Source organism: Monodelphis domestica, chromosome 2 (genome assembly GCF_027887165.1).
Source record: "Monodelphis domestica isolate mMonDom1 chromosome 2, mMonDom1.pri, whole genome shotgun sequence".
Classification (NCBI taxonomy): domain Eukaryota; kingdom Metazoa; phylum Chordata; class Mammalia; order Didelphimorphia; family Didelphidae; genus Monodelphis; species Monodelphis domestica.
In genome coordinates, this window is record NC_077228.1 from 34,586,172 (window position 1) to 34,602,405 (window position 16,234).

The window sequence follows — 16,234 nt, forward strand, 5'->3', positions numbered from 1 at the left end:
GATGAGCTCTCCTCTCAAACCCCTTCAAACTGACCTAGGAAAGCACCCAACTGAATCCTGTTGGGGAAATCCAAGAAAGAGTGGTAGTGAGTCATTTTTCTGGCCATGGAGGACCCAGGGAGACAGAGAGGTCTGGGGATTATCAAGGAAGGGATCAAGCCAGGAGCCTGTTGTGTTCCAAGTCCAGTGCCCAGGGAGAGGCTGTGCACCCTGGCCACAGGAGATGCCAGACCCATACCAAGACTGTGAATTTGGCTCCTGGAAACCCAAAATGCTATCCTCCATGAAGTGGTCCTTTCCCCTGAAGCCAAGCTATGCCTGCCTCCTCTTTGAGCCACTCACACCTTCCTGTTGGTACAGAGGCATCAAAACCTTTTGGGGAAAGAATTCCTGATTCTGGTCTCCTGTTCTCTCATTCTTAAGCACAATTCACTGTTATTGGAATATTTCCCTATCTTGAGAGGTGTGATGAAATTGTTTGATCTGTCTGTTAGATGAGACTCTAAATACCAGCTAGATGCTCAGTGATAGAGCCTGGAGTCAAGAAGGCTCATCTTCATGAATTCAATCTGGCCTTAGACACTAGTTATAAGACTCTGGGCAAGTCATTTGACCCCCTTTGCCTCACTTTCCTCATCTGTAAAATTGGCTGGAGAAGGAAATAGCAAATCACTCTAGTATCTCTGCCAAGAAAACCCCAAATGGGGCCATAAAGAGTAGGACACAACTGAAATGACTGAACAACAAAGTTCCAGCAGCCAAGAGACCCTGGAGTCATGGGAATTGGAGCTAGTAGGTACCTAATCTTACCAAGGAGGAGGTGGGCCCCTGAGTATTTAAGCTTGTATTCAAACCAATTCCTTTTAGCCGCCCCTATCCCATGGCTGAGAATTAAATGAGTTTTTGCAATGCATCCCTCCACCTGATACCTTGCTGGGTAAACCCTAGGGAGATTCCTGAGACACCAAAGGAAAGATGACTTGTCTAGGGTCATGGACAGAAGTTAAACATCAGAGGAAGACAACAGAGGAAGCCCCCTCTTGCCTATACCACACAGCCTCTAAAGTGGATTTTTAGTCTTTATTTTCTTCACCTCCATGATTTTCATCTAGGATAGGGTGAGGCCTCCTTCCTTGGTTCACTCTATCCCACTTTCCTCTACTCCCTATCCCAGTGATGGGGAACCTTTTAGAGACCAACTGCAACCTGCAAAACACTGCCTGTGAGTGCCCTCTCCTTTACCCCAGACAGGAGAGGGAGGAAGTGCTCTCATTAGGCTGCAGAGTAGAGGGGCAGGTGATGTGAGAAATTTCCTCAGGTACAGTGGAGAGGGGGAAGGGAACAGCTCCTTCTGGCACAAGTGCCATAGGTTTGCCAACATGGCCCTAACCCTTCCCACAAAGTACAGAAAAGAGTAATCTTGAGTAAGTAAATTTTATCCCCTGATATCATATACTTAGACACTGGAGCCATTGCTCCTACATTCAGAGGATGCTCAAGAAATCTTCAGGCGGATGGTTCTGGTTGTGGAAAGGAGACCAGGGCTTCTCCAGATGTCTGTCACCACAATCTGTCCACAATCCTCCTGAGCTGGCTGGTCTCCATCTTTATAGAGCATTAAGAGAAAAAGCTCTGGGTCTCGGAGAGGGGACGCGATATGTTCTGGAGTGCCCACTGCAGGATTCCATCAAAAGAGTTCTGGAACACAGAGCCGCCCCACCGCATGTTCTCAGTGGGTGCAGGGGACCACCATGCTATAGGAAAAGGTGATGAGGCCACCCACCTGCCTCCCTCTTAGCAAAGCTTGCCCCCCTCAGCCTTCGAGTGGGCAGAAGGGGTTGGAGTCCCATTCACCCCTCTACTTGAAAAGCGGCAAGGGCTTAGTGGGCAGAGTGCAGAACTTGGAGATAGGGGCACCTGCAAGCCCTGCCTCAGACACCCAATAGCTGTGGGACTCTCAGCGACTTATTGAGCAATGCTCAACCTCGGTTTCCTCACTCCTAATATGAGAGTGTGTGGACTTCATGGCTTCTAAGGTCCTTTCTAAGTCTCAGTCCAGAATCCTAAGAGTTAGGGCCTTTGTTCTCCATTTTCCTAGACACCAACCTTTAAGATCCTCTCTCTTCACCCATCTACCCCAATCCATCCCCCCTGAAAAAGAATTATCTTTGACTGGGAACTTGATTAGATGTAGGGACTTCTCATGCCAGGTCCTAGGACACTGCAGATGCCAGTAAAATGTTTCTATTCCTTGACACCAAGACCAGATGAACAGAACTGGCAGGACCCTTAAAGACCCTTCAGTCCAGGCCTCTCATGTCATCAATGAAGAGACAAAAGTCCAAAGAGGTACCCTGGGGTCCTAGAGTCCCAGGCTCTTATGTCACCAAGTCTGACATGAAAGATGATGAGGGATAGGGAGGCTGACTAAGTGCCCAGGCACGTGCCTGGCTGAAGAACTGGCTTCACAGATTATTATTTTATCCATCCATTTTGACCTTGAGGGAGGTCTCTAATGGGGTGCCTCAGGGATCTGTGCTGAGCCCTGGATTATTGAGCATTTTCAGCAATGACCCAGACACTTCTCCAGGCTCACGTGATGGATGGCAGAATCAGGCTTTGGGGCAATCTCGGGATGGAATTCTCGAGGGAGGGGCTCATGTAAGATCCCCCAGGTCAGTTACCTCTCCCAGAAGCGAGTCTAGCTCATCTTTGTTCAGAATGGTCTCCTTTCCAGAAGAGTCTCCAATCATCTGGATTGGAGAAAAGTGAATTGTCAGCCCCACTGCGAGTGGAAATTGGGGCCACAGTGAGATATTTCCCCAAATTACCAGTTCCCCGATCCTCCTGAGTACTGCTAGCCTCTAATCCTGAAGGATGAGGGACCAGTGCACACCCTGCCCTCCATCCTTCCTCACAGGCCCAAAGGGGCTCTGCCTTGAGCTCCCTTTGATAGTCTGGAGAACCTCGTGGATTAGGGAGCCTTTATAGGCTGGCAACATGAATTTAGGGTTAGTTAAATTAATTAAGTTAAGATTAATCAGGCAGCTGCATGGCTCGGTGGATCGAGAACCAGGTTTAGAGACAGGAGGTCCTGTGTTCAAATTTGACCTCAGACACTTCCTAGCTGTGTGACCCTGGGCAAGTCACTTGACCCCATTGCCTAGCCCTTACACAGTATTGATTCTAAGACAGAGCTAAGGGTTAAAAAAAAGTTAGGGTTAATTAATTAAGACGTTAATCAATGTCTTCTGGACTGACGAATACAGAGAATGGCCCATTCTTGGACCTCCCAGCACCTGTAAAGCCATGTACAGAGCAGAGCCTGAGGCCTCCTGTGGCTCCTGGGAGAGCCTATACAGTGGGCATCTCAGCATTGCCCCTGTCCACATAAAGGAGGACTCCCTAGACCTTGTAGGATGGGTATGATTGCATGCATATTTAGGCAAGTGTCGGGCAGTGGATTGGTAAAGGCTGTAGGTGCACTGACCTTCACAGACTCGAGGGCTGAGACACCAGAGCTCAGAGCATCCTCTTCAGCAGTGAGGACAGGGACTTCAGAACAGGGTTTGCACTTGACCATCCCCCTAGAATGGGAAGAAAGGTCAGAGAGGGTGCCCTGGGCACCTGCAACGGCAGACGCAGGCAGACAAAGGGGAGCAGAGGCTCGGGTTCCCCTCACGTGAATGTTTCCACGCCTGGGGAAGGGCTCAGTTTACCAGGCTCAAGGAACTAGGTTTGAAAAGGCTGTCCCAGGTGTTTCTGTAGTCAGTAATGGCCCCTGGGTCTAGATAAAGTCTATCTTAAAACGTTTTAAAACGTATTTCATTCAGTATTTCCCAATTACAGTGAAACATTTTAGCATATGCTTTTTAAAATTTTGATTTCCAAATTCCCTCCTTCCCTCTTGGCCGTCCTCCATCCCTTGGGAAAGCAAACAATTCTGATGTCTTCTGAAGCTTTGACGTTCCCCTATTTTTGGTGTCCTGTGGAAGCCCAGTCTCCCATCTTCCCCATCCACCCCTGGCCTTCCCTCTGGACTGTAAGTTCCAAGGTTACTCCTTCATCTCTTTCTTTCTAATTTAAGCTCTCAGTAATATGTGAAGGTCCCATAATGCCTGACTCCCAAAGTAAAGCATCCCTGAAGGCAACATTTCAGTATCCTTTGAATAGGTCATAAGGTGTGTTTAAGGTACCAATTCCTGGAGTTTCAAGGGTATCTTTTCTTGGACCTCTATGGAGTACTGAAAGTATATGTCTACACAGGCTTGGTGGATAGAGAGCCAGGTCTAGACCTAGGTAGGTTCTGGGTTCAAATCTGACATTTTCTAACTGTATGACCCTGGGTAAATCACTTAATTCCAATTGCCATTCATCTTTACCATCCTTCTGGCTTGAAATCAATACAAAATATTGATCCTCAGACCAAAAGTAAAGGTTTACAGAAAAGTACATGGCTACAGTCCTAGAGGGCTTCATTCCAGCAGGCTTGCTTTGGCCAGCAGCCTGGTATTATCCAGAACTCACTCACCCTGTTCTGCTAGAGTTGGCTGGAAAATAACAGTGCCAATGAAAGACCCTGGAACACTGGGCACAATGAAGCAAATCCTCGCTTCCTTGGCAGACCCCACACGTGTCCTCCGCTGAGAGATTCTGCTGCAGAGAGAGTCCGTCACCAGAAGGGAGAGTGGGTATGTGAAGCCAGGCAGCACAGCATATCCCCTCCTCCCATGTCCCCCCAACTACCAATGCATCCCTCCTTTTCTGAGAGAGCCTGCCAGAGAAAAGGAGACCTGGGGATGAACGGTTATGCCTTTGAGCCCATAGCACTGCCTTGGGTGATGGAGAGGCCCCCATCTAGGCGGTTCTGTAGGTACAGCCCCACAGTGGACCCTGATGATGGGTAAGGAGCTGCCCCCTTTCTTACGTGGCCATTGTTTTTACTAAAAAAAAGACAGAAAAAAAGGACTTCTGGGGTGAAAACATAGAAGGGCAATCTGAGACTGCCGAGAGAGGATAGAATAAATGCAGCCTCATCCATCCACATCCTGAGAGCTCCCCAGAATGAAAGGGACTTCTGGAGAGATCAGAGAGCTCCTACTTGCTATTGCACCAGTTTGCAACTCAGGAACAAGCTTCTCCTCTTGGATTAAGCTCAGCACCATGTTGCTAACTCAAGTTTTGACCTTGGAGTTTTCTTGCCAAAGACAATGGAGTGGTTTGCCATTTTCTTTTCTAGCTCATTTTACAGTTGAGGAAATTGAGGGAAACAGTTAAGTGACTTGTCCAAGATCACACAAGCTAGTAAGTGTCTGAGGCTTGATTTGAACTCTGGGCTTCCTGACTCTATCTACTGTGCCACCTTTATACATGCCACAAGCTTTACTATCTTCTCATCCCGAATCATAACTTTAGTTGTAGTCAAAGGGCCTCCCAGGCCAAAGAAAGTGTAAGTCTTTGGCTTATAGATCTATCTCCCTGAGGGACAACCCGCCACCTCCAGAGGCAGTTGAGGTCTCTCTGGATCTGGTGGGTGGATTGACTCTCATTGATAGCAAGTTCTTCCCTCAATCAAGCTTTCAATGGTCTTTTCTGGCATCCACCATGGCTCCTTTAGGGCCAAAGAAAACCAGTTTAATCCCTTTTCCAGGTGGCAGCTCATCCACCATTTGAGGACCATGTTCTCAGGTCCCATTTGCCATCTTTCCCATCCTTCCTTGCCCAAGCTAGTCTTTTCTCCTCCAGTCTAAACACGCTCAGTGCACTGGGCCAGACTTCTAGCTCTCTCCTCAGTCTGGCTGCCTCCCTCTGGACACTCTCAGGCTGAGAACACTCTTCTTAAACTGTGGTACCCAGAACTGCCCACAGTCCTCTCCCTGTGGTCTGACTAAGGCAGAGGACAGAGCTCACTTCCCCAGCCCAGGACCCCATGCCTCTCAGTGTGGCCCCAGTTTGAACTTGCCTTTGGTGGCTGCGACCTCATGACATTTTGCATCAGTTGGACCTGAGTCTAAAAGGCCTGGGCTGCTCCCCTCTAAGGGATGCTCTGGATACCTGTCAGTTGCTTTGGTCCTTAGTAACTTCCTGATCAGCACCTGCCCTGTCAAATTACCTGTCTGAATGCAATTGTAAGGAGGAAAGAGTCGAAGGGCCTAGACTCCTGGAATCAGGCCCAAAGAGCGAGGAGGCAGACCTGCGGGTTAGAAAAGGCCCATGACCCTGCGGCATCTCACTCACCTGCTGTCTCTCAGACCCTGGGTTCTGCAGGGGCTGGCAGGTAGCCAGAGGAATTGCCGGCATCAGAGATGGAGAAGGAGCAATGGGAAGAGGCTGTTTGAAGGCAAAAGTAGCCACCAGGCCTGGGCTGGGCTCCTCGATGGGGTTCTTCTCCTGTGTTCTGGCTGGCCTCAGCCCAAGGAGAGCCTGCCCAGACAGAACAGGAATGACCAGCCCTGAGTGTTAAATGACTGCTTTTGGACGATGTCAATGGAAGGGAAGACTGACCCTGAGGCTGACCTTCTCCCTACCCCACAGACTTTTGGGTCCTGCCCCTTCTGGGAGAGATGATGGGGACCATGGCCAAGGTAACCCCAGATCCAAGGGGCCTCAGTTCAGGTACATACCGCAGTCTCTGAGTGGGGGTCTCTTTCCTCTCCGTGATGCCCATCCTGGTGCACCTTTCCAACTATGCAGCATCCACACCGCCACATCCCGCTGGAAACAGTGTCTCCCAGCAGGCAGAGGAGGGCAGAGAAGGGGAGAAAGGGAGAGCTCTTTCACCAGTGCTTCTGAGCGCCCCTTCCTTCCAAACAAATTATTTTAGGAAGTCTAGAAATGACTTTATTTTGGTCCCAGAATTATAGCGTCTCAGGGCTGGCAGGGGCCCCCCGAGGCATCTAATCCGACCCTTAACTAAAAGGAACCCCCACCTTAACAAATAACAAGTGACCTCTGCTTGGGGCTCCAAAGAGGGAGAGCCCACCGTTTCCCAAGGCAGTCCTTTTCTCTTCTGGATGAGTCTCATGATTAGGGAGTTGTTCCTTATAGCCAGCCTGTACTGCCCAGAACTGACCACAGGGCTCCAGAAGGAGTCTGACCAGAGCAGAGGCCATCAAAGCACTTAGCCCTCTGGTCCTGGATGCAGCTTAAGAACTCATTGTCTGTGTAGCTGGGTGGCTCAGTGGATAGAGAACCAAGCCTAGAGATGGGAGGTCCTGGGTTCAAATTTGACCGCAGATACTTCCTAACTGTATGACTTAGCCCTTACTGCTCTCCTGCCTTGGATTCTAGGATGGAAGATTGTGGGGGACTGTGGGGACCAAAGGGTTAACCCCCCCCAAATGCTTTCCCCTCTTCTCCTGTAAAAGGGTCATGGAAAGAACACAGCTTCAACAAAGAGTAACCTTAAATATAAAGATGTGAAGGCAGAGAGAAATCTCCTCCTTGGCTCCAGAGGCCAGGCTCTAGTCAAAACTGTTTGTTGACTGTTTGATTCCTCTAATGAGCTAAGTTCCATTCCCATAGAAAAAAGAGATAAAGTAGGGTCTGCTTCTAGCTTAGGAGGAAGCAGTAGCCTGTTGATAGAGGAACATGGTGGAATAAATCTAGATTGCTAGTAGCCTGCCAGTGTGAGTGTCTCTCTCCTTCACACTATCCTGCCCCCTCGGTCCCTCTCTGGGACCCCCAGCTTGTGACAGAAGATGAGGGTTTAAAAAAAGACCTCTAGTTACTTTAAACTAAACAGCTCTCTATTCAGCAATATTAAATATTGGTCCCTCTTGAGCTTGTCATCCACTTACCCACTTACTCTTTCTTTTCCCCACTTCCACAGTCTAGCTAAACCTCCCCTCCTCTGGTTGGGAGGTAGACTAGAGAGTGGCTTGTGATGATAATGCACTATAGGATGCCCCCAATACCCCCATCTGCCATGCTGAACAATGGCTAGGACCATGGTTAATTGGGCAAATCATACCCTGCCCCCTTAATTTTCCTCCTCAGTTTGAAGAGGACTCATACAAAGGGATATCCAAGGTTGACAAGACTTCCAAGCATGGGAGCCTTGGACTGAACTGCTCAGCAGAGTCAGGGACCTCCCAGGCTGCTCTATGGTCACATTGTCTTCCCTGGCCTCTTACCTGGGAATATCAGTCAATGGTGGTTCTAGGCAGGCCAGGTGGAAGGCCCGGGGACAACCGTCACAGCAGATCAACTCACCACCATCCCTACATACGGCACACTCATCGTCATTCCTCTAAAGCCGGAGGGAATCAAAATGCCAGTCTTAGGGCCGCTCTGGTACACTTCCTCCTTAAGCAGATTTGAGCCAGAGACCCCAAACTGATGGGTTCATTGAAACATGACAGGCAACAACTACCGTTTATGAGGTCACCCACCCAGTGAACAGGTTCTTCAGCCTCATCTCTTCTATCCTGGGAGCTGTGAAGATTGGATTTGGCTCTCTCCTGATTGTAACAATGAAGATACTTAGCTCTTCCTTTATTGTGAAGATTAAATTGTAATCCCCTGATTGTAACAATGAAGGTGTTTAGCTTTTCCTTTATTGGGAAGATTGAATTGTAATCCAATCTATTTTTAGATTTTAATCCCCCAAAAGGTGATAACTCAGTATTTTAAGTAGATCTACCCATTTTAACTACAAAAAGGTGTTAAGTAACTACAAGAGGTGAACTAGCCAAAAAAGGTGTTAAGTAATCCAAAAGATATAATCTAACCAAAGAAGGCATGAACTAAAGAGTGGGCAGTCCTGGAGAAAAGTCTCTGCTGTGATTGGTGGATGTGAAATTTAGAGGAGGTGACACAAGGGAAAAAGATCTTTAAAAAGAGGACCAGAGGCCAGAAGAAGAGATACTCGATTCGAGATTTGGGTTGGATGGAGGATTCTCTGACTCGGAGTTGGATTGGAGTAACTGGATCCCTGGAGGAACTCATGCAGGAGACTTCAGACTGCTTTTCTATTTTTGATGGTCACTGTTGGTGAATGAAAGGCTGACTTGGTGACCCTGCCTTTCTCGGAGGTCTAAACCTCTGAGAAAGGCCCATGGTCTTGAGACTCTCTTCCCCTGGCTGGGGCTTAGAAATTCTAACTAGTATCAGAGGAAGCCAGAGCACTCTCTCCCTTTCTCTCTCTCTCTCTCTCTCTCTCTCTCTCTCTCTCTCTCTCTTTCTCTCTCTCTCTCTCTCTCTCTCTCTCTCTCTCTCTCTCTCTCTCTCTCTCTCTCTCTCTCCCCCCTCTCTCTCCCCTTTTCTCTCTTCCTTAATATCTTCCCTCTATTGTAAATAAAGTACCATAAATTCCATTTACTTTAATAATTCATTTTGGGATTTAGAAATTAAATCCCTGGTGACCATCTATATAAATATTCAGAGTCCAACCACAAATAAAATTTAACAGAGCCCATTCCCTCAGCTGGCTTTGGCTGCCTTGAGGGTCTTCCCAACGTCCAGGGAGCTGCTAATATAATCATGTTGTGACTCTCATCCCCTCAGAGACTGTCTTCTCTACTGTATCCTTAGAAAGGGGTCACTCAGCCTCCACTTGGAGGAGGAGCTCCCTTCTGAGGCAGCCCATGCTACATGGAGATAGTTTGAATTGTTAGAAAGTCTTCTCTGCCATCTAATTTGTAGTTCTTCCTCTTCCTCACCCCTTGTTCTGTCCTGGGGGGCCATGTGGAACAAGGCTGATTCCTCCTTCCTAGGACAGCCCTTCAGATCTTGAAAATGGCCACATCTATCCAAATTAAAATGTAGCTCTCTTGGATATTGGACTTGGCAAGGATACCGGTAGAGGCATTAGGAGGGCACAGGTCCCAAGCATTATGGAAATGGTGCTCTGTGGTGGCAGGATGGGTCATGAATGACTCCATTTACCAGGAGTTAGCTACCTAGAACTCTCTAGAGGCACAAGCTTCTTCAGGAGGGGCCCCAAGTATGGAATCCTGCATCTATGGCTCTCCCAGCCCTGCCATGGTCTCCAAGCAGAAGCCAGCTGTCCATTCCTTAGCTCCACTATAGAAGGAATACTTGTCCTGACTAGTCCTGAGGTCCTTTGGGCCTTGTGATTCTGGGTCTTTCAAAGGGAAATCTGTTCATGCAGCTAAATCACCTGGCAGCTAAGCATGCCAGGAAGAGGCCAGTTTGCTGTTGCCCCCTGGACTGCTCTGGAAAGGGCAGGTGCAGCTCTAGTTTTCTGTCTAGCATCATTCAGGAAGGACATCTGGACTCCCCAGTAAGGTCTCCCTAGGATTCTTGGGCTGGGCTTCTCTGGGGCCTGGGTCAAAACAATCTTGCTGGAGAAGATGGACAATGGAGTGATGAGAGCCCTGGACATGGAATCCAGTCCTGGAGTGGTCATGTGTTGGGGTAACCTTGGATAAGTCATGCTCCTCTCTGCAACTTGTACCTCAATCAGAGCAGATTAGAATCTCTAAATGCCTGGGCCTGGGCTGCCTGGTGAGAGGAGCAGGGGAGGGGAGGAGGGGAAGGAGAGGGAACAGAGAAGGGAGGGTAAGTGGGGTGAAGGGGGTAGGGGAGGAGGAGTTAGCCTATATTTACCTGGTGGAGGTGCAGCTCAGGGGGCTGGGCTGGTGTGGCAGGCACACTGCCATGTTGGCTCAGCTGCATCTCTGCTCTGCTGCCCTGTGGTTGGAAAACAAGAGGGCACTCTTGCTCTGCCTCCAAGCCATTGCCCTCCACAGTGGGCAAAGCTCCTTCAAGAGGAGTTTCCACAGCAGTTCCATGAAGATGAGCTATGTCCCCATTCTGCAGATGTGACTGAGCTACAGAGAAGCTGGAGGGGCACCCAAAGTGCCTTTGGAGATTTCAGAAGCAGTTCTTCTGGCTCCCAAACCCATGTATAGATGAGGAGATTCTATGGGGGTCCTGTCTACCCACTGTCTACCCATCATTCCATTGTCTCTGGCAGGGTGATCAGGGATGGTGCCTGGCTGGGCTTGCCCAGGAGAACTGGGAGTCAGAAAGGGGCCACCAGCAGCTCAGATGAGATGATCCAGGGGACCACTTGAGCTCTGGCACTGCCTTTGAGGCTTCTCAGCTCCTGATCAGCAGCTTTTGTTGGTTCTCTGTTGGGTTGAGGCCGCTGTTGAACAGGGTTGGGTAGTTCAGGGGAGAGGAAGCCTTAGATGCCTACTTTAGGGAACAGGACTTTGCATTCTCAGACAGGGGCTGTAAATCCTACCTCCCTGCAGGCCTTACATGGTGGGGTGCTTGGGTAGCTTTGGTTCTTGCTGGTGGTTTGGGGCTTCTTGTTTTGTTCTTTCCACTGGGATCCTCAAACTTGCCTGGTGTATAAAACTCTCCACCAACTTGGATACATTTCTTGGAGCCACCTGGAAAGTGGGGCAACTGGGGTCAGATGAGGGGTAGTGTGGGAGCCACGGAGCCCCCCTCCTGGAGCCCTCAGTCCCCGTGTCAGCTCTCTTGGCCTCATGTCGGTGATGGAGTGGCTGGGCCATCTCCTCAGCTCAGACTCAGGCCCTTTCCCTACGGTGGCCAAAGTAACAATTTGGCCTGAGAATCTCTCATCCCTCCTGCTTCAGCTGCCCCCCAACATCATCTACCTGACTCAAACACCTGTTTAATAAGGACGCCCTCCACTGCCCCACAGGTGCCTGGGAGCTCGCTGGAAGCCACAGCCACAGACCTCTGGACCGATGCAGACATGCTCCGAATTCCTATGGGGACAAGAGATAAGAAGATGGTTGTCAATCCACTCAAGCACCAAAGCACACACTGATTTGTCCATTTTCTATGTACAACCTCCCCCCATTTCTATCATACATCTTCGTCCTCACTGCAACCTCCAATCTCTCCATCCCTCAGTTCTTTCCCAGGCCAAAACCCTTGTTCTGGCTACATTGTCCTCCCTTCCCCATCTGGACCCCTCGATGAAACAGTTAGTCTCTCTCTTGTCCCCTTTTATCAAGTCCCTTGTTCTGCCAGCTTCAGTCTGGGATCACTCCCAGCTTTTGATGCCTGCACCCCAACTCACGAATTAGTAAATGGAGCCAGAAGAGAAAACCACAGAACCATCCATAACAAATTTATTTCATAGAATCTCAACTGGGCTCTCACTGCAGCAAGGCAATCCTTTTATACTTCTACCTTCTGTCTTAGAGTCAATGTCGTGTCTTGGCTCCAAGGCAGAAGAGTGGTAAGGGCTAGGCAATGGGAGTGAAGTGACTTGTCCAGGGTCACACAGCTGGGAAGTGTCTGAGGCCAAATTGGAACCCAGGACCTCCTGTCTCTAGGCCGGGCTCTCAATCCACTGTGCCAACCAGCCGCCCCCTTCCTTTTATACTTTAATTGATTCACCATCCTGCTCACCACAGTAGCTTTTCTAAACATTCCCTATCAGCTGAACACCTTCACCTCACACTTAAAAAAAATGGAGACCATTCATTGAGAGCTTCTCCTTCTCCCCTCTTCTTCCTCCTCTCATAACCCCTCGGCATCATCCTCTTCCCCCTCCTTTATACAGGTTCTTATAAAGAGACGGATATCTCTTCACTAAGGCCAGCCTTTCCTCATGTAGCCTTCATTCCATTTCTTCCTATCTTTTCTAGCAGATCGCCGCCTCAATCGCCACCGTTTTCTTCTCTTCAGCCTTTCCTTGTCTATTGACTTCTTTGCTGCTGCCTACACATGTACACATGTCTCCCTCAACACCCCTCAGAGACCCCATCATCTCTGCCAACCGCCATCCCCTCTCCCCCCTCGCTTTCTCACTCAGATGTGAAAAAAGCCGTCCACACCTACTCCCTCTTCTTTCACTTCTCAGATCTTTGTAACTTGGCTGGCGACGTCATCATCCAACTGAAACTGTTTTATCCTGTTACCTGTTCTCTTTCTCTCTGTCTCTGTCTCTGTCTCTGTCTCTCTCTGTCTGTCTGTCTCTTTCTGTCTCTGTCTTTCTCTCTATCTCTGTCTCTCTGTCTCTTTCTCTCTCTTTCTCTGTCTGTCTCTGTCTCTGTCTCTCCCTCTCTCTTTCTCTTTCTGTCTCTGTCTTTTTCTCTCTCTCTGTCTCTTTCTCTTTCTCTGCCTCTGTCTCTGTCTTTCTCTCTATCTCTGTCTCTCTCTGTCTCTTTCTCTCTCTTTCTCTCTCTGTCTCTGTCTCTTTCTCTCTGTCTTTCTCTTTCTCTCTATTTCTCTCTCTGTTTCTGTCTCTTTGTCTCTTTCTCTTTCTCTCTGTTTCTCTGTCTCTGACTCTGTCTCTTTCTGTCTCTCTGTTTCTCTGTATTTGTCTCTTTCTCTTTGTCTCTCTCTGACTCTGTCTCTTTCTGTCTGTCTGTCTGTCTCTCCCTCTCTCTGTCTCTTTCTCTCTGTCTTTGTTTCTTTCTCTTTCTCTCTGTCTCTGTCTCTTTCTCTCTGTCTCTGTCTCTCTCTGACTCTGTCTCTGTCTGTCTGTCTGTCCCTCTCTCTGTCTCTGTCTCTTTCTCTCTGTCTCTGTCTTTGTCTCTGTCTCTGTCTCTTTCTCTCTGACTGTCTCTGTCTCTCTGTCTCTCTCTGACTCTGTCTCTGTCTGTCTGTCTGTCCCTCTCTCTGTCTCTGTCTCTTTCTCTCTGTCTCTGTCTTTGTCTCTGTCTCTGTCTCTTTCTCTCTGACTGTCTCTGTCTCTCTGTCTCTCTCTGACTCTGTCTCTGTCTGTCTGTCTGTCCCTCTCTCTGTCTCTGTCTCTTTCTCTCTGTCTCTCTCCAGAGCATCGCCAGTCTGTTTACACCTAATACACGCTCATCGACTGACAAACTGAATATTGGACATTCTAGACTGGATGCCCTGGAGACGTCGTGCCTCGCCACAGGCTAGCCTTTAGTCCAGCTTCCACGCCTTTGACAAGGGGGACGGACATCAGGCAGGTCACCCAGGACGGGCCCAGGACTGCTCTCCCCGGGACCCAGGACTTCGGTGGTGCTCATCTCCATGTGGGCAGGCAGTTCTCGCCAAACTAGTGCCTGTTCAGTGACTAACAAGGAGGAGAGTTTGGGAAGAGGATGATTCTCCTGGCTGCTGCCCGTGACGTCCTGCCATGGAGAGTGAATTAGCTGCCGTCGGCCCTTCCTGTCGTCTCCTGTTCGTCTCCCCCCTCCCCGCCCAATCTCTGAGCTTGGATCCTAATACTTATTCGCTGGATGACTGTGGACATCACAGACACTCGGAACCTCAGTCGGAACCTCAGGGCTTTGTGAAATGGGCCTGATGGCAAGCATGGCAAATCTGAAGCCGAAATGGAAATGTTGGTGATTTGGGTGAAGGAGTGTGAAATGCAAACAGAGACCATGGGCAGGGGGCAGCTGGATGGCTCAGTAGATGGAGAGCCAGGCCTAGAGATGGGAAGTCCTAGGTTCAAATCTGGCCTCAGACACTTCCCAGCTGTGTGACCCTGGGCAAGTCACTTGACCCCCATGGCCCAGCCCTTACCACTCTTCTGTCTTGGAGCCAATACACAGTATTGACTCCAAGACAGAAGGTGAGGGTTTAAAGGAAAAAAGAGACCCTGGGCAGAGCAGTCTCAAGAGCCCTTGCTCTCTTCCATTGTAGGGCAGGCAGGCCTTTGTGGGGTGCCAGCTCGGTGTACCCCAGCCCCTGAAGGAGGATGGGCCTGCTGTGGGTTAGGCGCTGACTTGGCTATGGCAGTCGGTGGGGGAGTCGGGGTACCCTACAGTATCCGACACCTCAAAGAGATTTTACTCACCGTTTCCCAGAGGGAAGCGTGGGGGCTCTGGGTTCTCTGGCTTCTTGGGGGGCTTCACCTTGTGGGGGGGTCCTGCATGGTTACAAGAGAGCAAACAACTGCTGGATGGAGGTTGGGCCCGACGTCCTTCGAGGGGAGGGACGGGGGGCCTGAGAGCTAGGCAGAGCCGCTAAGGCAGGGTGTGTGTGTGCTCGGCGCGGGTGGTCCCAAGGGGCCATGGGACCGCCAGGCCAGTTGCAGGCCTCTTTGCGGCACCCACCTGGGCTGGAGGCGCATCTCAGAGCCTGGGGGGCCGGTTGAGGGCACTCCTTCCTCTTCCCCTGGAGCCTGGGGGCGCTGGCTGCCACTCTCCTCCCTTTGTGGCTTCGGCTGAGGTCCACATCTGCAAGACACGGTGAGCTGGGCCGGGCAGGGCGCCCTGGGGAGGGCCCTGGGGGCTCCGGAGCGGGTATTGGGATCTCCTCCGGCCTGGTCGAGGAGGTGGAGGGGGCGGCCGGGCTCAGGGCTCCAAGCCGGCAGCGAGGCCCCAGGCCAGCCTCCCTCACCTTTGGGGAAGCTGCTCCGGATGGCTTGTAACCTCCCGTATCTCTCCAGGTTGTAGTCCTTGAACAGCACCGTCCAGAAGCCGCGAATGGAGGCCGAGTCCCTCCCCAGGAGCCAGCTGAGCAGGGCATGGAGCGCCTTGTGGCAGCCGTCCTTTTCTCTCAGACTCTGAGTCTCCTAAGAGGAAGCACAGGGCGTGGGAAGGTCTGGGCAGCTCTGCTCCGTCCTGAAATCGGGGAGCCCCCCGTGACTGGAGGCCGGGAGCCCAGCCGGGGCCACTGGGACCAGAGACAGGAAGGAAGCGCTCCCAGGACACACAGCAGTCCGTAGAAGGTTGGGGATCCCGACTTCCAGCCCGAACCTCAAAGGCCTGGAGTGCGCCGAGATCAAGGCTCCTGCCCAGTCGGGGATGGGAGGGCGGAGGAGCAGCCCTGCAGGGGGCTTCATCCAGCGCCAGGCACGAAGAGGTGGGAGATGCCCGCTGCTTCTGGGAGGAAGCCTTCCTCCTCCTCCTCCTCCTCCTACCTTGAACTTGTCTTCCGGGATGACATCATGATCAGCCAGGCCATGGAGCAGCGGGAACGTGTCATCCACTGCCATAGAGATCTCAGTGCGGTAGAGTTTCAGGAGCTGCCGGACATCCGTCTCCCCCGAGGGTCGGTCTGAGCTGGACATCCTGTGAGAGGCAGGGCCAGGGAGCATGGGGAGCTAGCTGACCTCAGCGGCTTCTCTGGTCAGGCAGAGAGACAGAGAGAGACAGAGAGACAGAGAGAGACAGAGAGAGACAGAGAGAGGGAGACAGAGACAGAGAGAGAGAGAAACAGAGAGACAGAGACAGAGACAGAGAGAGAGAGAGAGAGAAACAGAGACAGAGACAGAGAGAGAGACAGAGACAGAGACAGAGAGACACAGAGAGAGAAAGAGATGGAGAGGGGAGGAGAGGGAGAGAGAGAGAGAGAAACA

The 16,234-nt window shown here is 50.6% G+C and overlaps 1 protein-coding gene across 1 annotated transcript; it reads right to left on the bottom strand.

Annotated features, from left to right (window-relative positions):
• Positions 1-1,420: 1,420 nt before the first annotated feature.
• Positions 1,421-15,961, bottom strand: AIRE (autoimmune regulator). The gene is made up of 15 exons (XM_007480374.3): positions 15,797-15,961; positions 15,274-15,448; positions 14,988-15,110; positions 14,729-14,800; positions 11,598-11,711; positions 11,233-11,366; positions 10,563-10,656; positions 10,289-10,359; positions 8,136-8,251; positions 6,624-6,714; positions 6,238-6,423; positions 4,532-4,656; positions 3,491-3,587; positions 2,685-2,753; positions 1,421-1,698 (listed from the first exon to the last, which is right to left on the bottom strand). Exons 1-15 carry the CDS (start codon positions 15,944-15,946, stop codon positions 1,618-1,620), a joined length of 1,698 nt encoding a protein of 565 aa, XP_007480436.2. The 5' UTR covers positions 15,947-15,961; the 3' UTR covers positions 1,421-1,617.
• Positions 15,962-16,234: the final 273 nt, after the last annotated feature.

Coding starts and splice junctions, on each gene's coding strand:
- AIRE (XM_007480374.3), bottom strand. CDS start 15,946: ATGTCCAGCTCAGACCGACCCTCGGGGGAGACGGATGTCCGGCAGCTC. Junction 11,712..14,728: donor ACGCTTCCCTCTGGGAAACG/GTGAGTAAAATC, acceptor TTGTCCCCATAG/GAATTCGGAGCATGTCTGCA. Junction 3,588..4,531: donor GCCAACTCTAGCAGAACAGG/GTGAGTGAGTTC, acceptor TTCCCATTCTAG/GGGGATGGTCAAGTGCAAAC.